We start from the raw sequence: 26673 nt of genomic DNA, 5'->3' as shown, positions 1-26673 counted from the left end.
GATCTTAAAGAGTATTTAGTAGCATCATCAGCAAGAATAACCAGCAGTCCTTATGCTGTGTAGCTATAACCTCCATACTCTTACCCAGCTACTGCCATGTCAGCACAAAGATAATCATAACCCCCTCCTGTTCACAAAACAGTTACAAAACAGCAGTCTCTGCCATTCCTCTCACAATCCTTAAGCTTGAGGGATGCTTGTACACGTTTACATATTTGGCTCCAGTTGGGTGTTTATTTCCTCTCATTGCCATTATACTCTGTGTACAATGATGTTGTTCATTTCCTGATTTAAGTGTTTCCTCACATTGTTTTAATTCAGGTCCTGTAGTGTTCCACCAACGTTTTCTTTGCTGCCACAGCACAAACTAAAAGACAAAAGGAAACATTCTGTGATCATTCTACTATTCACTTCCTCAATACATACACAGTTGTTGTTGCTGCACAATATGCTTGTTACTCTGCCTGAGAGTGTATTACCAAAAGCTGGCAACAAATTACAGACTGTGATATTGGTTTTTTTTTTTGTTTTATCAGAGAGTTCCTTATTTTAATTAAGTACTAACCAATTTTACTTACTTTTTGGTTGCTTGACTTGAATAAAAACATGTGTATTATTCTGAGTAAGTATTGAGAAAATCATATTGGCTGTAATGATCACTTCTGGCAAATGCAAAATCCAAATAAAAGACTGTGAAATGGTCACATAAAGGCAAATATAGCTCAAATTTGGCACAATTGTCCACTTGGACTTAAGAATATATTCATTAGAATTTGTTGGTCAAAGGTCAAAGATCAAGGTCACAGTGACCTCACGAATCATGTTTTTGGCCACGACTCAGGAATTCATACGCCATGACAGTCCCACATTTTGACATGTTACATTCTATTCTTTGAAGGCATATGATGCCTGAAATTTAACTTGAGTCCAACAGCGAAGTGACTTCACTTGTTACTGCTACTCTGATATTAGATATGATATGCAGATTGGCACGGTTGCAGCATAGGTTGCTAATGTTAGCCTACAGAGCACTGCTAGTGACCTGGTAATGAAGCAGTGTTGTTTTTCTGCCTCCACTCTGGTGATAGCAGAAGCTGGAGGCATTTTTTTTCCCTGGTTGTCTGTCTGTCGGTCCTTCTGTCGTCCGTACATGCATATGTCTGTCTCGTTCTTGTGAATTCAATATCTCAAGAATGCCTTAGGGAATTGTTTTTTTTCATATTTGGCACAAATGTTGTCTCAACAACGAACTGATTAGATTAGATATCTCTCAAACACCTTGAAGGAATTTCAAATCAATTTATCAAACACATTTGGCACAAACATCTACTTTAACTCAAGAGGAACTAATTCGATTTTGGTGGTCAAAGGTCAAAGTCGGTGTGACCTCACAAAACATTTTTTTGCCCATAACTGAGGAATTCTTGTGCTAATTACGACAACAATTCACACCAATGTCTAATAGTATATAATTATGAAGTGATGACATTTTATATCCAAAATGTCAAATGTCAGCTTCACTATGATAATAATATTCTGCATAAAACGCTTCTCTGTCCATTACTCATTGTCATATCTCAGGAACAGAAGGGGAGACATTTGGTCAGATACTGAATTAGTGACACTAATCTTGGGTGCCCTCCTTGAAACTGTGCTGATTGTATAGATCTTCTCTGCTGCTGGGGGTAAATGTGTGTGAAGGATCTGTGCTTTCACAGACATGGATGTAAACTGTAAAAGAAACTTGTCTGGTGCTCAGAGGCATACATCCGTGGGGCATTAATTCTAGTTTACTTAATGACTTGTTTGATCGATTGGTAGCGTGAAACTTAAGTTATGAAGAATTGTAAGTGTCCATGCTTTTCTATCTCCATCAAATAAATAGCAAATGTCAATGTGATAATACCATTATTGTGATAAGTAAAAATAAGAAGAGGTAAAAAATAAATAAAGAAAGAAAGAAATAGGATTGGGCCTTAGTCTCTGATGTTGCGGAGCTTTAAGTCCCACATAAGGGATCCTCTCATTCTGTCATCTTTGTTCATCATCGCCCTTGTTGAAAAATAGAAATGTTTTCTCGCCATACTGAACTACATATTGTATTACAGGTTCTTATAGCTGACACCTCCACTATGTACTAAAGGACTTACAGTCACCTGACCTTTCTCTGACTTCTGACAGGAAACCTGATGCCAGGGGACCAGATCTTGGAGGTGAATGGAGACAGTCTAGTAGGAGTCACAAGTGAAAGGTAGTCCAGTAAAGTCTTGTCATTCATTTAATCACACAATCACTGGCTGAGGTGAAGCCTTTACAATAATGTAAATATATTTATGTGCCATTCTTTGTTTTACAGAGCTGTGGACATCCTGAGAGCAGCCTCTGCAACCAATCACATGCGCCTTCTCATAGCCAGAGATGAGGAAGCAAAGTAAGCAAATGTCTATGTATACAATATAGTACGATGATAAAGTACAGCGACAAACCCTGGTGTAGTTAGTAAAAAGATTGCCTTTAATTTTTCAAGATGAATGTTTTTCATGAACTAGATGATGAGCCCATGGTGATTAGGCACAAATTTTGCAACTTCTTCAAGTAGCCATCCATAGTGTGAGGCGAACTCCTGCAATCATTCTCTGCTTCTTGTATGTTTGTAGTGTACACAAAAGGAAATACAGCAGATCAGCCACAGGATTTTGTAGTAGGTCTGTGATGTTAGCATGATTTTGAAAGCTAGACTACTGCTGAATCCTAAGCAGTTCAAACACAGGTGAGTTGTGTTATTGTGTTTTGGGCGCAACAAGATAAAAGTTGGTGGTGCTAACTTTCCAGCCAGGTGTGATTAATGGACCAATGTTTAAGATTTAGGGGTATATATTGCCAGAAATTGAATATGATATTACAATTATGTTTTCTTTAGTGTATAATCACCTGAAAATATGAATTGTTGTGTTCTCCTTACCTTAAAATGAGCTGTTATATGTACTTAATTTATAGAGATCACCGTGTTGCACTGCCATGTTTCTCCAGTAGCCCAGAACAGACAAACCAAACACTGGCTCCAGATAAGGCAATTCAGGCTTTTTTGCCTTCTCTGAACATCTGGATCTTATGTTATCAGAGAAAAGAAGGTGACCATTAGCATGTCTTGGACTGGCCCTCCGTAGCCACATGCTAAAGTGTGTCAGAAATACATGGATTTGTAATGTGAAACTGTGTTATTAAGTGTTTTTAGAGATTCTAATTGCCTGGTCCGTTTGTTTTGGAGAAGAGACCTCTGTGGATAATTTGGCTCCCCATTAAAACTTCCTGAACAGTGAACACTGAAGGAATTCTGGCCGGCAGAAGTTTTTAGCTGGTTGCAATCTACAGTTCACTGCTAAACGCCACCAAATCCCCACTTGACTAATTTACACAATCCATATATGCAAGTGGTGAAGATGTTCATGAGGTGACAGGTGAAGGAAAAGTGATTGGCAACCACCGCGGTGTCTCCAATGCGCTCTGTGCGCACAATCTTGTTCACTGCAGTGATTTAACAATACAAAAACTATCTGAAAACTGAAATCATGCTTGGTGATATGTATTTATGGTATTGGAGGATATTATTGGAATCTGTTGACGCTCTGTCTTGCAATTATTTAATGCTATTTGATGTGCGCTCCACCACTTACTACGAGTGTCAGCTGCATCCCTCTCCTCTGCACTTTTGGGGGGAATGTGATGGTGTCACACACTGATGAAATAATGAGCAGAATTTGAGGTGAGATTTGAGTAAGCTTATAATTTTTACAACTGAAAGGTAGTTATGGAAAATGTATGGCTCACAAACACTGCTGGATTGACTGCTTATGATGAGGTGTATCTTTAAGTAATGTGTGATATGTAGCAACATTAAGTGTGTGAAAGCCATAATTATACATAGGCTATAATGACGGATTTCACATTTGATTTTTTTGATTTGGCTTCAATTCACCACCTTACTATCTGCGTCGTTAATTTCTCCCGTCTCCATGGGTCAGACTTTCCTCAGGTGCTCACATTTCCCTGTCAAATCTGTCTTTATAGATCACAACTTTTGCGTGGGAAGTGGCGTACGCCTCTTTCAGGCCTTGTTTTCTGCATATGCAATGTTTATAAATGAGACCCCAGACCTAGAAGGCAGCAGTGGGTCATCTTCTATTATGGTCCAACTGCAATGGAGACTTTTACTCACGTGCTGCCACACAAGCCATAAAAAATTAGCAAAGTAAATAACAAGACAAATGTATCCACTCAGAAACTTGTAGACAATACATTAAATAAATGAAAAGTAGTATTGACATTGCAACACTGATATTACCAGGGTGTATTAGTGTTCAACCAGCTTTCTAATCTGACCACATACAGTTTGGGTGAAACAAGGTCAGTGCCAGCTGTCAGCATCACAGGCCTCATCTTCCCCTCAAGTCCATTTCAGACAGCGTTATGTTGCACATGAATGTGAATCAGTTCTTATATTTCCTATAGGTGGCATTTTAAGTGCGTTTAAGTGTAATCCTTAGTGAAGAGACTCTGATGTAAACATGATTTACACCTCAGCTGTTAGAGAGGATACCTGACAGAAATTGGAAGTTAACAGTGGTAATAGCACTGTGACACAGCCACCAGTAGCAGACTGTGGATTTATTAGGCAGATGCTGCTATGAATATGTAGAACTGCATGAATGTGAATGCTGATGAGTGACATCCTAAGATTTCTGAAGGTTAAAACACAAATGTCTTGTGCAGTGTAGTTTGGAGTTGATTATTAACCTACTCTAATGTAGTGATGTATTCTGTGTGAGTGGTGAGGTAGCCCCTCCAACCCTCCTCTGTCTTTATAGGAAAGACAGCAGACTAAGAGAAAGGAGAGAGCTTAACCTGGGGCTGTGCTCCTGATGAGATGAGCCTTGTGTGTTAATCTGTGCTATGTGCTTTAACTACCCTCCCTAAGCAGAGGAGCTGGAGGGGAGGAGAGTAGATAGGAGGGAAGAGGGGGGATTATGGCTCTCTGTCTGTCTGTCTGTTTGTCTGTCTGTCTGTGTCTGCCCCTCAACAGATTTCCTCTATTTCTTTTAAAAACAAGTCAAAACTATTTTAGCACTAGCTAATGTTTTCCAGCTGTGTCTTTGAATATTGGGAAAAAATACAGAAAATCAAATCACTTTACTATGATCATAACCTCAGCAAAACCTGTTCTTTAATGTAAGGGTTAATGCACTTAAACCACAACAAAATTCATCAGAAACAAGATGAAGCTGTTTTTCTACTAAGTAGCTCAATGCTGTTTCTTAAAAATTACATTTGTATGTTACTAAACTGCTTCCTTAATAATGTTATTGTGGCAACGTAATCATGGTCTGGATTTTGTTCAGGGACACTCTATACATGTAGGCTTCTGTGGGAAGGTAGTTGGGGAGGATGGCAGGCATACAAAGCCCAGGACTTTGACACCAGTACCTCAGGTTCAAATCCTGACCCTTGTCTTAGTTTTAGGCAACAAAAGCACTTTGGTTAAGGTTAGGGAAAGACGGTCATATCAGTTAGGGGTACAAGTAACAACAAAGACTCTTGTCTTAGGTTAGGCAACAAAAGCACTTTGGTTAAGGTTAGGGAAAGACGGTCATATCAGTTAGGGGTACAAGTAATAACAAAGACTCTTGTCTTAGGTTAGGCAACAAAAGCACTTTGGTTAAGGTCAGGGAAAGATTATGATTTTGGTTAAATGTTGAAAATGCAATAAAAACATTTAATGTTGTAGTGACTAAAAATGGATAGGGCGGCTGTGGGTCAGAGGTAGAGCAGGTCAACCACCAATCGAAAGATCAGCAGTTCAGTCCTTACAGTCGAAGTACTGAACCCAAGAAAGTAAAAAGATTCCCGCACACTGTTGCCAAACTTGCAAAATATTTAATGGGACAAGACAGCTATGTTTCGGTCATTACAACCTTCGTCAGGCAGAGTACTGAACCCCAAATTGCTCTCGGTGGCCTATCCATCGGTGTGTGAGTGTGTTAACAACTCAGTAGCAGGTAGCACCCTGTATGGTAGCCTCGGCCATCAGAGTGTGAATATGTGTGTGAATGTGACTTGTAGTGTAAAAAGCACTTTGAGGGGTCAGGTGACTAGGAAAGCGCTATGCAAGTGCAGGTCCATTTACCATACTTTGTTGCTTGATTGCCTGTTTTGGTGGAAAAGACCATTTTGATAAACATTTTGATAATCTGATCAGTATCAAAATTTTTATGACTTCTCAGCTAGGCTACATTAATTAGCAACATTTCCTCATTATGTTAAAAGAAAACATAATTTGCTCAGCATTATGTTTCCCTCACAACATATGGCCATTTCAAATTAGTTGAACATAAGCAAAATTTCTAGGAGACAGGGCTGGCTAAACATGAAGCGCCTTTAGCTTCTATGATGTGATGTTTTTCTGAAATTAAATGGAGTATGTGGTCAGGGTATAATGAGCCTACTAAAGGGATTTAATCACATCCTCTAGGGATATGATTTATTTCTCAAAGGTGGGTGCAACTTAGCGAGTCCCCAGACAACCACAGCAGTTTGCAGTGGGATACCACCATTTATACAGTTGTACAGGGCTGTTGGCCCCCACCAACACCTCTCTTATCCACATTTTCAGGAGGCAGGGAATGAGTGAGAAATAAATAAATTAGATCTCAACCACTTTTTCACATCACGTGATAAAATCCTTGTTTCCTAACACCCACCACTAGGGGTACTTTACATTTGGTCTGTACCAGGGGGAAAAAGTGATAAATTGTTGGATTTAGTTCTGGTTCAGTTCCCATTCACACTGACATTTTACAAACAAACCAAGAAGAGTAAAAATGAATTTATACATTCTGGTGACTGACAGGAGCTTATTCAGTACTTTAATACTTCTGGTGTATATTTTTTATGTTCTTTGGTGTCATAAAGAGGAAATAATTGACTCAAAGCATTTTTAGTATTGTTAGACTACACTTTGACTGCATGTTGTGAAAAATGACATATAGAGACAGACAAAAAGAAGGCATCATGTACTGTAAGAGTCTTCTTGGAAATGGACCAAGGACCACCTTTTCAGGCTGTCTCTGTTCAGTTGTTTGGTCCACACCAGTGTTCAATTGACAGCTTTCACACCAGCCCAAATGAACCAGGCTATATGATGACATTTTTCAGGATCAGTTAAAATGGAGCAAACAGCTCAGGTGTTAAAGTACCCCAATTCCCCTTTTTCACCAAATTAGCTCTGGTTCTTAAACATGTTTTAATCAGGATCTTGGAATCTTTGAGGACAACTATCATAATCAAGGATGTGAAGGTTGTTGTCTGTTATTATATATACTTGCTTTTACACTTCATGATAAGAAGACATAGAAGACAATTAAGTGCAAGACTCCATTCTTTTATTTCAACTTGTAGAATATGACTTGCCCCCTATGCCTTTGTGTTTCACACTCTCAGGTCAAGGAAAACCTGATATTTTTTGGTTCCAGCTGCAACCAACTTGGCGGAAAAGGGGTATAAATTATGATATTGATCCACTAACTGCAACGACACTCTAGCTAAAGAGGTCAAAAGCAGATTTATACGATATGCGGGGTTAGCCAGATGCCCCACATTACATTTGATTGGATAGAATAAAGTATACACCATTATACCCCATGCAAGATGACAAAGATCAAAAAGATTCTTACACATCACAGGATGAGAATTATCAAAAGAATAAATGTGGTAGTTTCTCAGACTGCTTCACTGTTGTGATTATGTCCAATCACTTCAGTGTGAAATGAAAATGCTGGCCCTGCTGCCACCTTTCACCCAGTCATCTGGTTATGAAAGATGTGCATCCTGAGGTCGTCATGTTGTGCTGTCCAAGAACAATTTGTGTCCTTACTCACCATGAAGCCAATGCAACCGCTTATCATAATCTGCTTAGATATTGCACATTCAAATCATCATTCAGAGGGGATATGATATTATTGTGTTGTCAGTGATAATCTACAATACAACATGATAGCAAAGGACAGGAAGCAGTAACACCATTTTTACTCAGTATATGTTGTTTTCCTGTCAAACTGCGTTGCTGACATGAGCAGTGTTATTACAATGTCCATTTCACAGAACTCATACCAAAGCTTTTCAGCTTATTCTGTATTTAATATTAAATACATTCACTCATTTCTACTCTTCATTTCTTTTGTTGAATATCCGTTTTTGAATGGAATCACAGTATCTCACATAATCTGGTCAACTGTTATGAACTGACCATAAGCTATGTCCTGCCCCACAAAAGCAGACTAGTCAATAATGGCGTAGCATTGGCCAGCTCTGAAAAAGGTGCAACAACTACACAGCTGTGCTCTATAGGCTTTATGCAGTCATTTTAGATTTCTGTCATTTTCGGGGCATTGGTGGATTGGTGGGTAGAGCAGGGGCCCCATGTACAAGGCTGTTGCCGCAGCGGCCCGGGTTTGAGTCCAGCCTGTGGCCCTATGCTGCATGTCATCCCCGCCTCTCTCTCCCCCTTTCAAACTTTCCTGTCCTGTCCATTAAAGGCAAATGCCCCAAAAAATATCTTTAAGAAAAAAAAAAGATTTCTGTCATTTTCAGGTTTTGTGGATATCGAGCTAAATGTTGTGCCTGGGGCACGTGTGATAATGATATACATTACTACTCTACCTGGAAAGGTTGGAAGGAGATATACGTTTTTTCCCCCATTCCAAATCATAAATCTAACCCTGAAAAGTGTTAGTTAGCTAGCTGGCTAGCTAGCTAGCTACTGAAGGGACACTACTGAATATACACATGCTGCTTTTGCTTTGTAATGATTTTAACAGTGAATAAAAACCTACCCTGCTCTACAGGAACCATTGTAGGGAAGCAGGGAAACTTAACCAATATTTATCCAGCAGTGTGTCATCACAGTTTGTACAGATGAAGGTTGTTTGGCTTCCCCCGGAGCTCGCCGCCCATCTAGCAGTGGAGGTCCAGGCGCTGGCAGCGACACAGGGGGAAGCCAAACACTGTTCATCTGCACACACTGTGATGAAACACAGCTGATTGAATACTGGTCAAGTTTCCCTTTATGGTCATTGTCTTCTGTCTCGACGCCATTAATGTGGTGGATCACTTTTACACTGTCATCTGTAGTCCATAGTCAAGCTTTAGCTTCTAACTATCTTTTTAAACCTGTTTTTGTTGCTGAGTGAGTTTGACATCCTGGATATATCCTCTATTGTAGACCACACTGTCTTCTTCTCTTTGTAATCACTTTTTTATTTTTCCAAAAATGTGACAATATTTCTTCAGGGAGTGCAGTTGGTACAGTGTGGCCTCCATGCTAACTCCAACAGCTTGACGAACCATCACAAAGGGGCAGGGCTTAGTGAAGGGTCAATTCTGGTGCCCAACACACTGAAAGGTTTAAATCTGAATAAACTGTGAATTTAGGCTGAATTTAGACTTTGTCTAGGATTATACCTATGCCAGGCTCATTTTTGCTTTAATCCAATCCAGTCCACATTCATTTATAGACTGCAGCACATTTCAGACACAAAGGCAATTCAAAGTGCATAAATAAGCAAAAAGAGACAAAACAAAACAGCAGATTTTCAGGATTCAAGAGTTGCAGTGGCAAAAAGAAAAGTTTTAAGCCTCAGTTTAGAGGAACACAGGGTTGGGGCAGATCTCAAGTCATTAGGAAGTGTATTCCAGATCAGTGCAGTGCATAAAAACTGAAAGCTGCCTCTGCATGTCTGGTTCAGACCCTGGAGATGTTGAGCAAGCACACCAATCAATGCTTTGTAGGTTAATAATAATATATTGAAGTCGTCTTCTTCTTCTTTGATGCAGAAGAGCCAGCGCAAAGTTTGAGAACTGGGGTGATGTTTTTTCACTTTCTTGGTTTTACTGAAGATTCGAGCACCAGTGTTCTGAATACGCTGCAGTTGTCTCATTGATTTTTTTTACAGAGGCCTTTGAACACATTGTTACAATAATAAAGTCTACTAAGAACAAAGACATGAATAAGTATTTCTAAGTCTTGCTGAGACATGAGTCTTTTAAGTCGAGCAATATTTTAAGATGGTAGTAGGCTTATTTTGTAATTCTGTTGATGTGGCTTTTAATATTTAGGTCAGAATCCAGAACTACACCAAGAACTCTTGATATTGTTTGAAGTCTATTTCTTCATTAGGACCTCAAGATTAGCACTGACATTTGATCGTTCCTTTTTGGCACCAAAAGTAAATATTTCCGTTTTATCCTTATATAGGTGGAGAAACGTATCACTTATTTGTTCAATGCACTTATTTAGTCATTGTATTGGAAAAACCATGGTTTTTGCTCATGTAGGCCTTTATACACACACCTTGCTGCTGAACAGCTGAACCTATTAGAAATGTAACCTCCGTACAGCTTAAAACTCTGTATACCTTAGGAAGATAATAGCTTTAATTGATAGGTATCAACTCAAGGTTAGCTCTGGTTCAGACACTGTCTTAGTCAATAAAACTATGTGTATTTCTTTCTGTCTTGTCCATGTGTGACGAGCTCTCATCTCAATCATGTTTTTTTTTGTTTGTTTGTTTGTTTTGCCTGAATAGGAGAGAATTTGCTGAGTTACTGGAGAAGTATGGATCCAATGGTAGCACAGGATCAACACGCAACTCTCCCATACAGCAAGGTAGGCAAATCCCTGCTCAGGTTTTGTATTGTACATTACTTTTTTTTTCACAAGCAGTAACTGTAATTTAATGTGGGCAGATCTCCTGCTGATGTAAATTTATGTGGAATTGAATGTTCATGTTAGCACTCCTCCACATATTCTCTTTACTGTCACAAAGTGCTTAATGGCATTATCATACAGTTGTATGTGGAAAAAAAGACCTTCCTGTATTTGACAGAGCACTAAGGCTTAAGGGTAGATGAAGTAAGTCTGCCTTTAAAAATAGCTTATGACAAGTGCACTTGTCCATTACACAATTGCCAACATCTGTTTCAGTCGGGAAGGAGGCAGCCAGCTGGTACAGATTTGTTAAAACATGGCTTCAGCACGTGAGGAGTCTTGTTTGCTCTGTGCAGGGAATGGTGTTGATGCATCAGGGTACATCAGCGCCAGAATGAGGATATATGGATTTAAGGCCATCCTGTTGATATTAAACTAAAATCTGTTATGCCTGCAATATGGTGAAACTCAAAGACTGACACAGTTACTGTGGTCTGGTCTCCATAAGCTCAAAGATGACAAGTGAGATAATGTAGTACATGGTTCATATGATGTGTTGTCAAACCATGATGTCATAAATAAGAAATAATAATAAATAAATAAGCTACGTCTTTAACAGCAAGAAAAAGTGTGTAGAATTATATGTCAGTGAACATGTTACAAACTGAAATGGTCTATGTCCTTGGCTCAATTGCCATAGGACACAGCTACCATTTCCTCCACCATCAGATAAAGCTACAGTTTTAAGCCTTTAGGAATGAATGCAAATGACTGAATATGAAACACATTGTTTATCGAGCATGGAATGATTATAGAAATGTGACACTGGTTTTATGCCTGGTGTGTATATCTAAACAACCAGATCTTATTCATGTTAACAAGCAAACAAACAGTATGGAGTATTTTTTTTCCATGTTGTTGTGCTTTGCTTCCCCTCATTTACTCACTTTGAAGCAAGAGCTCTGTGTGTAATAGCTCACAAAATGAGGTCTTTTCAACTCATTTTATCAAAGAATCCATGACATCCTTGTATACTGCTGAATTTCAGCATGAATAACCTCCTCACCATGACGTTTACCTCTGAATCTGAGGACAGAAAAGAAGCAGATGTTTACCTCAGGCACTGGATTGAAAAAAAACATTCTGGGGCATATTTGGGTTGCTCGGCAGTTGGTCTGGTCAGCATATTGGGTATTACTCAGTGCTTAGAGTTGCTCAGGTTTAAAAAATGTTTAACAGGAATATACACATTTGTCAGTGGAGAGCTCAGTGCCACTGGAGTCATCTGTAGCAGCAGCAAATTTTTGAAGGCTTCCATACATTTCGGTACAGTATCGCCGAAATGTGTTAAAAATAAAAATAAAAATATTCCCTAAACTATTCCTCCTTAAAGAACACATATCAGGATGCCATGCTCAGTTAATACCCGTCATCTAAATAATTACTTATCCAGTATAAGTAAGTATTTATATAGAAATATTTATAGCCTTTTCTTTTACCATTTTGTTAATTGTTGATCTTACACGTCCCTGCAAAACACAGGTTAAATGACTGTACATACTCTCTGTCTATTTTGTGTTTTTGTTCTTTCTTGCCACGACAAAGGAGGCCGCTACCTGGATAGTACATCATCTGGTTCCTCGTCTCGCTCCCAGAGTCCTTTGTTGTTGAGTCCAGCGGGCTCTCAGAACATGTACAACAACGGTGGGCCAATGCTGCGCTCTCTCAGGTAACATTGGTTTGTACAGGATTCACATCAACCACAACACTGCTCTGCTGTTGTGAAGAGACTGAGTTCGGAACATGTGGCTGGCAAATACTTGCTTTTAACCCAGATATACAGACCAACTATATTATAGATTTGCATTCATACATGTCATTGGTACTCTCAGCAGGTGGGCAGTTGACATTGACTTTAAGATTAACTATAGCTTGACGTTCTACCCAGCTGAACTAAAAACCAGAATTTAAGTGCTTTATCAAGCATTTGGATAGAGTTTATTTCTGTACAGCAGCAGTGAAAGCTAAGGTCAGCAGAAGCGGAAACTTCAGCCTTTCTAAACTATCACTTTATATTCATACTAATTTGTACTAGGGATGCACGATAATATTGGCATATCATCGATATTAGCCAATCAGCCTTTTAAATTAATTATTTGCATCGGCCAACATTCTTTTTCTTATTTTGCACAATGAAAGAATATTACATACATTAGAAAGCATTGTATTTTATGTCTCCACCTGCTGGTGGGCCATCACGATACGAGTATGAATGCTTAATATGATGTTAATTTCACTACAGAAGGGACTTGATGATCACTACAATTAGCTGGGGAAAAAAGATGATGTATCAACATCAGTCAAATAGGCTGTTACATATCCGCATATCGGATATCAGCAAAAAAAAAAATCCAATAACAAGCATCCCTAATTCCTACCAGTACTTTTTCAGTCATGTCTGTGTAAAATGTTCAGATATTATAGTTTTGTATATGTTTGTATATATATTCTATCTTAAATTCAGTTCAGAATCATTTAAATTGAAAATGGTCACTCTCTCCAAAATGTTGTCAGTCTTGGTCTGTATCTTCTGTGCAGGCATAGAGTGCAAAGCACAGTGAGGGCTGAGTTTGGTATTTTGGTGATTCTGGTGACCAATCTGAATTTTGAAATTTAGGGCCAAAAATGAACATAGTTTGCACCATCCACCACCCACCTGACCAGAGAAGGTTATTCTGACTCACTGGATGTAGACTGTGGCCATAAACCTGCTGGCCGTCATTCTCCCTCCCTTCAGCTATCTTTGTGGTACCATTTTCCAAATCCCCTTTGAGACGGGAAACAACACAAGAACCTTCAAGCTAACAACATATACACTGACAAATCACAATTCTTCACAAAGATTTGGATCGTGCAATACAGCATGTCTGCTTTGTTGGTTCACTCAAGTGTTGTAATGATCTACAAAGAATCCAAGACAGCATCACAACTGTTTTTTTTTTCTTTTTCAATTTTTAGTTAACCCCAATATTTCTTTGCAAAAAACATGCATCATAGTTTTTTTTAGAAAAGCTGCCGGGAAGTCAGGCATTTCGGATCGCAATAATCCCAAAAACAGCCCACAAAATCCTGGAGGGACTGACCAATACAGATATAGCGGCGATAATAATAAGATATATTAACTATTGTCAGATTTGTCACTTTCTCTCTATCTGCGACTGTGCCGAGGTATTACAGTTATGCCACAGAGGCCTAATAAAACTTAGTGTGGCACACCCCTGGCTACAAAAATACCAAAAGTGTGCTTACACACATGACAGACATGTTCACTCACGAAAATAGAGCCCCTTTTCTTTACTTCAAAGATTGATGTGTTTATGTGTCTACATGTTCTCAGTCATCCAGGTGAAGGAGTGATTCAGCTCATCTCAGTGGCACGATCCAGCAGTTTAGGCATCACCATCGGAGGAGGCTCCAACAGGCCCGACGGTCCCGCTGTCTTCATCCAGGAGGTGCTCTCCGGAGGAGACTGTCACCGGGTAAGAAATGAAGCCACAAGCTTGAGATACACAGAGTGACACTTTCGTCCAGAGTGCAGATAGTGAAGGGAAGATGAAGAGTATAAGGAAGAAAGTGTTGTTGCTTTGAGCCATAGCAAGATATTTTTATTGTGGAAACAATTAAAAGATAAACAAGGCACAAGTAGGTCTTAATGTTGGGATTTTGTGCTGCTGTTAGGGGCTTTGACAAGATCAGTGTATTTTGAATACATAGTATATTCTGATTGGATAAAGTGCATGAAGATTGTAGTTCTTTAGCAATAATTCAGGAATAAGACATGATTGCTTCCAACTTATGTTCAAATCAGATTGATGTCTGTAGCCTACAATCGATTACAGATAACAGATTTCCCACAGTATGGAAACAACGGTATCAGCGGACCTTGAGGTCACCTGGATAAAACATGACAGAGATGGATGCAGTGTAGCACTGAGGGAATGCTTGTAGGAAAATGAAGTGAACAAGATGGAGGAAGGTAGAGGAGAAAGAGGGGCAAAGCAGGAAGTAAAGTGCATGTGCAGACCTCTGCAGCTTTGGCCTCAGGTCACAAGCTGCTGATCCTGTGTCTGTGACTAGCTGTCCCAAATGGACATACACTAACTGCGTGTCACCTCCACCTGCATAGTTGTCACAAATACGTATGACCATCCAGACACACACTAATTACTAACTATTATTTATTAACTTTATATGACAGTGATATGATTGAGTTTGGGTGACAGGGTTTGTTTTGGCATCTTTGAGTTTTAGTCTTTTTTTTTTAATGAAAATTTATAAAGCATTAACTGTGTTACCATTAACTTAAAGTAACAATAACTGAGAGTAACATCATCTTAAAGTAATAATAACTGAGAATAATATCAACTGATAGTAGGGTTGTTGCTGAATTTTGTACATGAATCTGTAGCCCTTTTTAAACAGGAATTGTGCAAATGTGCAGGAAAGCCCAATCAGTCTTTTTTCAGCATTGGCAGTATAAAAGCAAAATCGGGGAGTGCAGCAAAATGCCGCCTACCTACTTTTGTTTATACAGAATGCGCCTTTTTCGGGGCAATGGGGGGCGTGAACAAGTAACAAAAGGTGTAGCTCAGCGTGTGACGTAAACTGTGACGTGGGAGGGAAGCCATGGCTAGTCAGTCCTTTGGCGATTCTCTCATAGTTGGCCCGTTCTTCACCGTCCCCGTCACTTGACAATTAATGGCCTCTTAGTTTACGAGGACAAGGAGGGCACACAATTCCTTGTCTCCCCAGTTGCTCATCTTTACAGTGTCTGTCAGATCTGCGTTTCCCTCTTGCTACTAGCTGCTCGCTAATTCCTGCTATCAGCTGTTTCCCGTTTATCCACTGCCAGTGGCTCGTACGTGCGGCGTCATCAACAGCTCCTCCCACAAGTCATCAACAGCCCCTCCCGTGGCAGAAGGCCACTTCGTTCTGTTTAAACCAAAGAGGTTCTGCCAATATGACTACCCTACGAGGCGGAAAATTGGGCACCTCGGATCAACTCGCCAGTCCAGCTCTGTGTGTCTAAATACTGGCAGCTTGCCGGCAAAACGGCCCAACATTCACCGAAAATCTGGCAGTGTAAAAGGGGCTTGTAACTCATGCCTCCGTGCTGGCAGTGGCCATGACCGGAGGCGTTATGTTTCCGGGTTGTCCATATGTATGTATGTCCCATTCTTGTGAAAGTGATATCTCAAGGAAGGAGGAAAAAAGATAAAGTGGAGTAATGGCATCCTGAGCAGAGAATGAAGTCATCTCTCTCTCTCTCTCTCTCTCTCTCTCTCTCTCTCTCTCTCTGTCTCTCTCTCTCCCTCTCTCTCTCTGTTGTATACTGAGCTTCTCTGTGGTTTGTTGTGGTAAGGCAGGCCGGCCATTCGTGCATGTTAGTGCGTATCCCACTGGTCGCTTCACAAAGTGTTCATATGGAGGTTACCACTGATATGGGGATGGTGTCATCGGGGTAGTTTAGCGCCCACCCTCCGGTTAACTTTGTTGGCTCTAGTGGTACTGTTGCCGTTGTCTATTGCTGCTTTTGGAGTTAGCACCATTAGCGGCTCAGTGCCCCAAATGTTGAGAACCGTGTACAGACAATTTATACTCTCTGAATTTAGCATATACCTATTCAAAGGTTCATAGCAGGTATATTATATGTACATAAAAAGAAACTATTGTAAGTTCCTCAAAAGAAATGAGCAACTCAGTGGTCCTGCCTTTTGTGTAAGTGACATTCAGCAATTACATCTCTGGCAGACAACAGTGTGTAAAAGTGGGAATATTAGATTTTACCAATAACAAATGGTGTCCCACAAAGTTCAGTCTTAGGACTATTCACTCTATACATATACATATTTTTATATATATATATATATGTCTTCATAATATTAATATCACAGTATGTCACATATCAAAGTGCACTACGCCTGAGCTCCTTCCTTGTTTTTCCGAAAACAAAAAAATTATAAAGTATTTCTCTGTTATCTGTGGTGTCACCTTGACTTCCTGAAGGAAATTACCATTCCAAACACAACCATCCTGTCTGTTCATTAAATCCTACTGAATAATTAGGAATTCATGCTGGATTAAAGAACATTAAACGCTGTGTATTTGTTAGTGTTTGTGTTGATTCAGTGTCAGTGCTGCTCTGTTAGAGGAGTCCCAGAGTCCCAGAACAGACAGACACACTACACCAGGTGTGAAGGTCAGCCATCAAGCCAGGACTCTGCTTAGGGCATCACCCCACCCCCATCTACACCCCACCCCCACCTACACACACGCACAATTACAATGCAGAGGATTTTGAATTTTGTCTTGCACACTAGTAGATCTGTGCATACTACAGGAGCAGCAGCAGCATCTGCAGTCTGTATCCTGTATGGCACTTCGACCCACTGAAGACATAAATCTTTAGAAAATGCGTACAAATATATCGTTTCTTTCCATCTTCAATTGTTTTTAAAAGGTCTCAGTAATTACCTAAGACAGCTGGTCACTGTAGTTTGTGTCAAACATTTCTCAACCAGGAGCAAATAGTAGATTTGTTTTGGACTGTTTTCATCAGTGAAACAATCAACATTTCTACAATTACTGCTCTAGTGAGAGTTTCTATTAACAAGACTGTAGGGATTAAGTCCAAATAAACTACAGTGTGTGTGCTCAGTGTAGCTCATTGAGGTGTTTCAACAGGCTTTGGATATACACTGGGTTTTTAAAATTTTGGGCCGGTGCCAATACCAGTGTTCTTATATTGTTGTTTATTTTGTTTTAGTTGTTATTTATTGTCCCTTTTGTGCCAGGGAAACAAAAAAATCTACAAAAGTCTATAAAAAGTTCTGAATTGTTTTTAAGTAATGAAGCCTGTCATTGAACCACCTTTGAATGAGCACAAATTCAATCATACATATTTATGAGCTTTATGTATACAAAAACGGAATTTCATTAGATTACATTTAAGCACATCATGATAATGTTATAATTTACCTTCGTCCAATATTAATTTTTATTGAATAGAGCTTGAATGCATCTTAATGTAAATCAATGCAACCTCTGTGAGCTGTTAGTAGCAGCCAGTGGCTGCAACTAACAGCTCACAGAGGTTGCATTGATTTACAGATAATGTAACTAGCTCTCCTGCTGATTTCAACACAGATTTGTTGTTTAAAATGTAGCATTATCAATAGGGTGCATTACCTGATGCGTCGATGGGGAGTTAACGTCATCCTTTCATCCTAAAGATATACCAGCGAAGATCTCTGTTCATCCCAAACACATTTATTATTTTCCCTGTGATGACGAGGATAATAATAAATATAATATATTATTAAATGTAATAATAAATTGGTGATCTCTAATTTACACACAATACTTGTTAGCAAGATCAAGTTCTTGTTGGTTTTGTTCTTTTCATAGTATTTGTTGGCAAAAAAAGAAAAGTGTACAGCATCATTAGCCTTTAATCTGTGGATCATTACACGTCCAGTCTTTATATCCTGAGAGCAGTTGGCTATATGGTTTTGTCAAAAGACAAAGAGGGGCTGAAGGACCTTTCCCAGGAGTGCACTGGTGGAAGCATGTCAGTGTTGAGGTGAGAGAGAAATAAAGTAAATGTTCCATCTATCCTGGCAGGAAGTTGCTGTTAAACATGATGGATGAGGTCTGGACCCTGGCCACAGTGTCTCAGGGAATGTAGGGAACACAGTAATTTGTGCTTGACAGAAACAAGGCAACAAGTGCTGAATACTGCAACCTCACAACCTCAGAGGAGGCCTCCACAATCACTCTGTCTGCTGGAGGAGAGAGAGCAGCAGATGAATGCAGTATGGTTATCATGAAGACTTCATCTTACTTACGTCTACATTACCCTCCACCATGATGATAAGATTTTGAAATTTGATTTGATTAAAACGTTTATGTACATATTTGTTAAGGGGGATTTGTTCTTTTAGAGCTCCCTCACACAGCAGTCCCTTTCCTGCCAAATCTAATTTAACAATTTACTATAGATGGTCAATACTTTGACATATGTGTTCTCACTAACCTGCCTGTTACAAAATTATAACAGCCCAGTATCATGGGATTTATGTCCATATTGGACACTTATGCATTTTAATTCACGCCAACGCAGAAAGTAAATGGCACATTTGAAACACCTGACGTAAATGCTGGAGACTGGAATTCATGACCCATCACAGAGCTGCAGTAAAAGGTGCTGTATGTAACTCTGGGGAAGGATGGTTGATTGTTGAGTCTCATTTCCAGGCCATCAATTACTGACACTTTGAGTTGGTGATACAGTCCAACAGCCAATCTAAAGCGTTGGTATTTGACAACCTGGGAGTGAGACTCAACAATCCACTATCTTTCTTCAGAGTTACATACAGCACCTTTAACATTTGCCATTTGCCATGCACAGGTATTATGTGGTTTTATAGCCTGCAGCTGTCCATGATTAAAATCCATTTTTGTTTTATTGCAAGTGTAGTGCTACAGCCAACCTCCATGGCAGCAAAGGATTCACCTTTGGTGTGGTGTATTTCCTGGAGCTTCACGTTGATGTCCTTCTCTGGCTGAGCTGGGCAGCACTGCAGGTGGTGCACACAGCTGGTACAGTTTTACAACCCGTCTGATTGGCTGACTGTCTGTGTTTGTTGTAGGAGTGTATTAAGATAACTGGATGCTTCCAGGATGGTGGTTCACTAGGTGCATATGCTGAAAACTCTGCATTCTGCATTTTTGAGCCCATAGAGCATGAACATCAGGTCCTTCTCTGGCTGAGCTAGTCATATATAGATGAATGGAATAGAGAAAAAAACACTTCACAGACATTTTTGGGCCAGCGGCTATAACATTTCCTTAAATTCTGGCTTTTGCCACTGCACTAAATCACCTAGCAGAGTGCTTTTCCTGGTGCTTTTTTAGTTTGCTGTTTTCCAGGTTACTTTGGTGAAGACAATGTAATCAACACCAAAGAATTTCAGAATTCATTCCAAAATTATAAATATGAGACCCACATGTTGTAATAAACTGCAGTCATCCTTTAAATCAGGCCATCATAGGAACATTCTCTGTCTCTATGATGGATTTAGGGGGGCAGTAGTATAAATAGTTTGATGGGATGGTATAGGTTAATGACAAGGCTGGAATGTTTGAGATTGCCACAAATATACACAGGGAGTAACAGAGAAGAAATGTCTGAAAAACTATGATATTATTTGAAAGCAGGAAGTCACTCAGATCGCCTGCCATCTGTAAGGAAGCCAGTTATCCTCTCACAGATTGAAGAGGAATTAGAATGATGATGATGATGATGAATTAGCACCAACAATCACAACCTTACAGTAATAGGCATGTGCACTGACAGAAACCTACAAAACCTCAGTTTGCACATATTGCTGCCATCTTCCTTTTTTCTAGCTTTCTCTGCTGCTCTCTCCCCAATCCCATCATCCTCGCCTCTCTGTCCGCCCACTCACTGTCAACTGTGGGCAATATGACAAAGAAGAAGAGGAGCAGAATGGAGGGGAGAGACACAGAATACAGGAATATGCATTGGTGTTTGTAGGCTTGAAGAAAGCTGTTACTAAGCAGATGTTTCTTGTTGCACATGTCCTGCAAAGTTTTACATCATTTTTATTGAAGATGCCAGTGAGTGACAGTGAATCAAAGAGAGCACTTCAGGGCTAAGAATAAGTCCCATGATCCCTGTGGAAAGTTGTTTGAGCGCTAGTTTGTACATTTTGTTACAAGATTCCCACGAGTCCTGTGAAAGTGAAATTCTGGTAACTAAGACACAGGCTGTGGTTCATGTTTAGATTTCCTCTTTTTATACATGGTAAATCAGACAGAAAAGTCATCAGTCACATCAACACCCATCTCTGCAACACTTATACTGTCTTATCTCTAAAATAACACTTGTTTATTAATACAGTTTCACTGGCCTTTTTATGATCATTATTGGCATTGTTTGTGGCCTGTATGCTGCACATGTAGCCTCCAGAATGCATTAGCATCTCTACATGGCTGAGATGAAAACTTTGCTTGGAGTGAAAACCTCCACACTGATATTGACCTGTTTATTGCAAGCAGAGCCTCTAACAGTACATGCTGTACTAAGAGAAAAACAGATCATGTTCCCACTAAACATTAAGTGTCAGCTTGATATGCATGGCTAAAAAGCAGGGCTCCAGACTAACACTAGAAAATGTGTCTGGGACCAACTGAGTTTTTCCCAGGGAAGCCTTCAGGAAAAACAGACACAGTTAACTCTCTATCAACCCTGTCGTTTCCCTGATACTGCTAAATTTTGAACAACAAATCTGTGTTGAAATTGGCAAAGGAGAGCTAGTTAAAGTTAGCTGTTAGCTATTAGCAGCCAGTGGTCGGAACTAACAGCTAACAGAGGTTACATTGAGATACATTATGATGCGCTGAAGCTCTATTCTGTAAAAATTAGTATTGAGTGAAGAAAAATTATAACATTATCATGATGAGTTCAAATGAAATGAGTTCTTGTGAAATTTAGTTTTTGACAAGAAACTTAAATAAATCCAGTTCCAAGGAGAAATCTGTTCATTTTCACAGCAATGAAAAATAGATATTAGACAGGGAATTATGATTTATAGAGTAAAAAGGCTTATGAACCATTTTAAAAGATGTTTTTCTTGTGCGAAGTTATATGAAAAGTTGTTTCTTAAATTTGCATTATTGAACTTGTGCTCTCCTGTAATCTCCTGTAATAATGTAATGAAGAGCTGAATGACTTTAAAACAGTTCAGTTAGTTTTTTTTTTATAATGAAGATATCTTTGTTTCCCTGTAAACAAAAGGAAAAATGAAAAATAATAACAACAACAAAAACATCGGTGTCAGTATCAGCTTTTGGGTATTGGCCAAATTGTTATGTATTGGTCCAGTATTTCACATCATCTGCACAACCTTACAAGACACCTTTGCTGATGATACTCAGTTCTACATTTTAGTTTAGCATGACGATCCTCAGGCTTTGATCTTGCTTAAAACCTGCTCATCTGCCATTAATATTTGGATGAACAATAACATTTTTAAAGTTAAATTATAGCAAGATGGAATTTAGCATGCTATCACAGAAGTTTGGTAATCTGTCACCTCTGGTCAGTTCTGATGTTTAGATTGGGGCTCATCTCAGATTTCAATTTAAATTTCAAATCTCACATCAGCACCATCATCAAATAGCTTCCTCTCATTTGAAAAACGTTGCCAAAGTTTGACACTTGTCAACCCGGAATGATGAGCATAACTCAGTTAATCTTAACTCACCATTAACAGGCACAGGTAAGACAGTCATGTGCCAAGATCAAGATATCAACCTATTAATGACCCAGTGCCACTGTGCACCATGCTGACAGTTGCTCTTTTTATTCCATGTAGGATAATGTTCATGGATGACCAACACAACATCAAGGATGCATCACAACATCCTGACTGAAAGTCTGTCATGCTACATTTTTTTGCTTTTTCTCACTGAGTTGGAGAAACTTCTACAGTGTGTTCTGTAATATCTGGCTATGACTATCTTAAAAGGCAGGAATATTATGTAATCTGATACCAGCATTACTCATGGTGTGTGCTTGTCACAAATTGTTGGATAATATTTCATATTATGTATGTGAATGTTTTTTGGCTCAGTGTATTCATTAAAATCATATAAGTTATTGTAGCATTTTGTACTGATATCTTTAATGCTGCAGTAAACAACAGTTTTCAGGGTTCATGCACATCTGAGGTCCCCTCTGCTTTGCAGAGCCTTTTATAGAAACTCATTGTTGTGGTTTTTGCCCACAAACTGCTCTCATCAACTTGGTTTCCAGCAGCAGTCCACACTTGTCACTTGACACTGTACACTAATGCCTGGCTCTATTACAACAGCTACTGACACTCACTCTCAGCTGTTCAGTCTTCTGCTTATGGCAGCAGGTTGTCCATTTCCTCCAAATCCCAACTCGTAATCCCCAGTGTCATATAGGAAGCCAGCTAGCATTGCATGCACTGTGATTTGTTGTATGGGATGAGTCAGCCAGGGAATTATGCAGCCATGCATCTGTCAGAACTGGAGCAGCTATAAGGTGGCAACACTCTGGTTCATAACGGAGCAGGAGATCAGAAATGTATCTTGGCTCTAAACCATTCAGTAGTTTACAAACCATCAGAAGAATTTTGCAGTACGAGTCAGCGGGTCTCTGATCAACAGGGGGAGGAAGACGCATATTTGGCCTTCTCACTCTCATAAGGAGAGAGCTGCTGTCTCTTTTTGTCGTCTTCACAACTTGACCTTGGTTGGGTTGAGACAGACATGGCAGTGACTGGGGTGTGACTTTAATGCTAGGGTTAACCATTTTATCCATCCGTTGTGTCAGTGAATCCCAAGAGGGCTGAGGCAGGACAGAGTGAGAGAAGAAGGAGACATGAACAGGTTGTCCACATGCTGACATTGAGGCTGTGATGTTTTGCCTTTGTGGCATTGAGGCTGTGTGCCATCTTAGGCCTGGACAGTGGGTGTCACAGGCAGTCCAGATCTGCAGAGGTGGAGGTCATCTGCTCCAAAAAGATGCTCTCAGAACAGTTCAATGTAGTTGATCCCTTTCAGACCACAGGTTGTGCTGAGCCATATTTAGTGGTAAGAGTCAGCAGAGCCTGTTGATCCCTCGGGTGACATTTTGTAGTGGTCAACTAGTTAACCCCCCCACATATAGAACACCTTTTCATCATGTTTATTCATCAGTTGAGAAATTTTCTTTTATATGTCACTATATCACTTTGTCAACCATAGCACTTGGAATGCAGTGTTTCATTTGTTTCTGATCCGTGTCCCACACCACAGACTGAATTGTCTCTGTAAATGTTTTGTTAATATCACCTATAGACTGCATAAACCATTGGTTTGTGGTCTTTTATTTTGAAACCTCTAGTTGGCATTTTGACCGTATTTGGACAAGAGGGAGGAATAAGCCTAACACTAGCTGCTAGCTTAGTTAGCATGGTACATTTACAGCTATGGCTAACTGTGATAATACTAAGGCTACTTTTTTGCTAGCAAAAAACAGGCTTAAATTCATTAAAACAAAATGTATTTACTGGAAGAATGGAACATTTGACTTTTAAGGGTTTTTAGTACAACCAGATGCTGAAAAATATTTTTTTAGGCTACCAAAACATTGCAAACAACTTTCATGAACTGACATTACATCAAAATAGCGACAGCCACAGCTATGCCTATACTTTGTGAATCTGAGGTTACGCCATGGTTACATTACTTAACCAATGCTGTCGCCATGGTCGCAACTCGTCAATGGACAGCACCCACCAAAGTGGCCACGCCTTTGATTGTGTATAACTTTAAGCCTTAATACTATCTAAACAGGTGAGTTATATGAAAATTCACCCCCTGCATAGTTGTCATAAATGTTGAAAGAGACCTAAACTGTTTTTTGTACCAGGCTGTAAACATGTTTATTTCTGCTGTAAAGTTGGGCATTTTAACATGGGGGTCAATGGGGAATGACTCACTCTTGGAGCCAGCCTCAAGTGGCCACTAGAGGAACTGCAGTTTTTGGCACTTTAGCACTGGCTTTATTTTCAGCCCCAGAGGTTACCACTTGGTATCACCTCCTGAGCAGAGCCCAAATACAGTAGAAACAAAAGCACAAACTGTGTCGATAACTACACAGCTCCTGTAGAGGAGCAGGGCTGAGGGTGATCATCCTTGGCCAGGTACTAAGATTCTTGACACTGGCCTGTACTGTTATACATACCCAGGACAGTGGGCATAAGTCAAGAAGATTAAGCAATCTTGTTTAACAGAATGAGCCATCAAAGGAAAAGAGGACATCTGTGTGGTTCTTAAGCTCAGCGTGACTCTGTCTCTTTGTTGTGCAGGATGGACGTCTGAGGCCTGGAGATCAGCTCATAGCTGTTAACAAGGAGTCCTTGATAGGTGTGACCCACGAGGAGGCGAAAAGCATGCTGAACAAAGTCAAATTAAGGTGGGTGGTGTCTGCACATCTAAATCCATTCAGTAACCATGAGAGTGCCACATCTGTGTATCTCTGAGTAGACTGTGATCAAAGTGGGGGTCAGTCAGATATACACACTGCCACGCTCCACCCTCTTTCTTCTGCTTATATGTACATCACTGTGTACACGCTCATGTCTTTGTATTTTTATGTCTTGTTTCTCCAGCCAAGACAGTGCTGTGGACATAGCCTTCATTCCAGGGAAAGGACTTTTTCCAAGCAGCACGTCTCTCCACAACGGGGTCCAGAGAGCCGCAGGCAACAGCTACAACTCTGGACGCCTAAAAGTCCACATCAGATCACCTGAGGTCAGCTGCAATTTGTTTCAAGCATTAGACACATATGAGACTAGGTCAAGATTGTAGATATTCTGCCAGTGGATTTCCAGATATTGTAACATTTTATGACCTTAGCAACAAAAACAATTATGAAACAACAGGAGAATAATTTAAAAGTGGACAAAATATGATTAGATGAATATGTTTATGAAAACACTTCTTAGGCTCCGATTCCAGCTTCCTCACAGCAGGATGGAAGATTAAAGTTGAGAAGAGGGTTAAGGGAAACAGGGTCTTTCTCAGCTGTAGTGAACTTTAGGTCGGATGTGTTGTTCATCAGCTGTGTTCTTATTTGTGGAACTTGGAGTGTGCCCCTGAAATAATATTTTTTTTGGATTTTACAATGTCAGAGTCTAAACTGATTCCAGTGACACAGCCCAGCTCCCACAGTCATCTCCATTATGTGCAGTAGTTGGTGAATGTCTTTTAATTTCCAGTAGGATAGCAGAGTAAGTAATTATCACTTCACAGTTCTCAGTTGACATCCTGGAAATCAGAGCTGTCCTATCTAAACAGTTTTAAAGCCTTACCTTTGGAGAACATAATGACTGGGCAATGTTAATATAGTCATCTTTTGTGTGTCCTCAAGTTTGTATCTATTTTTCTCTGTAGATCTGTACAGAGGAGCCAGCCCCAGTGTCCTCACCTTCTCCTGACATCTGCCCACCAGATATCCATATCTCAGGTAGAACACCTCACTATACCATCCACACTCTCTCTTTGTTTCTCTTTGATTTTTGTCCTCTGCCGCTGAGCAGAATGGGTTGTTGTTTCACCGCAGGATTGGAAGTACTTAGAACCATTTCACATTACAGGAGCTCAAATATCAAACATTATATCTTTATATAACTTTAAAGGTCTCACAGTAAATCTGGCAATATTCTATATTTTACTTAATGTCAATAAATCCCCTTTGCAGCAACACATGAATCTATAATCAAGTATTGTATGTGTATCAAAGTCTAATATATATAGTCTTCCTCTGCCATAGAGCTCCAAACTATTAAAAACACATCAATGAACCACACGGTTGTACTGATTGACATGTTTCTTCATTACCCTGAGAAAATGTTGGCATTATATGTTTCTGCAAACCACAAAAATGTTATATTTGAACATAACGTGAGTATCATATCAATGTTTTTGATGTGATTTTGTATGTGAGCTGACTTTATCATCAGGAGGTGGGAGGGATGGTGGATGACGAGACAGGGCAAGACACCTGCCAAGCTACAGGCCACTGTTCAATACCAACAGACAGCACCAGTTGTAATTTAGCGAGTCATTACTGTGTTTCCAGCTGCTTTGTAGGCATCAAATGTGAGGGCTTTTAGCTACCTGATGCTGTTTTTCTAGATGCTTTTTAGCACCGCAACATCAGTGTTTTTAGGGATGAGTTGCTGTGTTTCCAGTGGGATCTCAGCCCCTGAACCCAGGTGATTTTTAGTGACCCATCGCTGAGTTATAGCAGC

General features: G+C 39.8%; 1 protein-coding gene across 4 annotated transcripts in view; it reads left to right on the top strand.

Moving 5' to 3' along the window:
- Positions 1-26673, top strand: part of LOC117267843 (syntaxin-binding protein 4) — a 121873-nt gene that overhangs the window by 74373 nt on the left and 20827 nt on the right. For all 4 annotated transcript variants that reach the window (XM_078161309.1, XM_078161308.1, XM_033643887.2 and 1 more), the window contains exons 4-11: positions 2182-2251; positions 2357-2431; positions 10638-10717; positions 12365-12488; positions 14157-14298; positions 24727-24833; positions 25030-25171; positions 25814-25886. In XM_078161309.1, coding sequence (XP_078017435.1) covers positions 2182-2251; positions 2357-2431; positions 10638-10717; positions 12365-12488; positions 14157-14298; positions 24727-24833; positions 25030-25171; positions 25814-25886 — 813 coding nt within the window. The remainder of the gene's footprint in view (positions 1-2181; positions 2252-2356; positions 2432-10637; positions 10718-12364; positions 12489-14156; positions 14299-24726; positions 24834-25029; positions 25172-25813; positions 25887-26673) is intronic.

Source organism: Epinephelus lanceolatus, chromosome 18 (genome assembly GCF_041903045.1).
Source record: "Epinephelus lanceolatus isolate andai-2023 chromosome 18, ASM4190304v1, whole genome shotgun sequence".
In the NCBI taxonomy this organism is placed as follows: Eukaryota; Metazoa; Chordata; class Actinopteri; order Perciformes; family Serranidae; genus Epinephelus; species Epinephelus lanceolatus.
The sequence above is the reverse complement of the archived record's forward strand: the minus strand, read 5'-3'. Positions and strand labels throughout refer to the sequence as shown.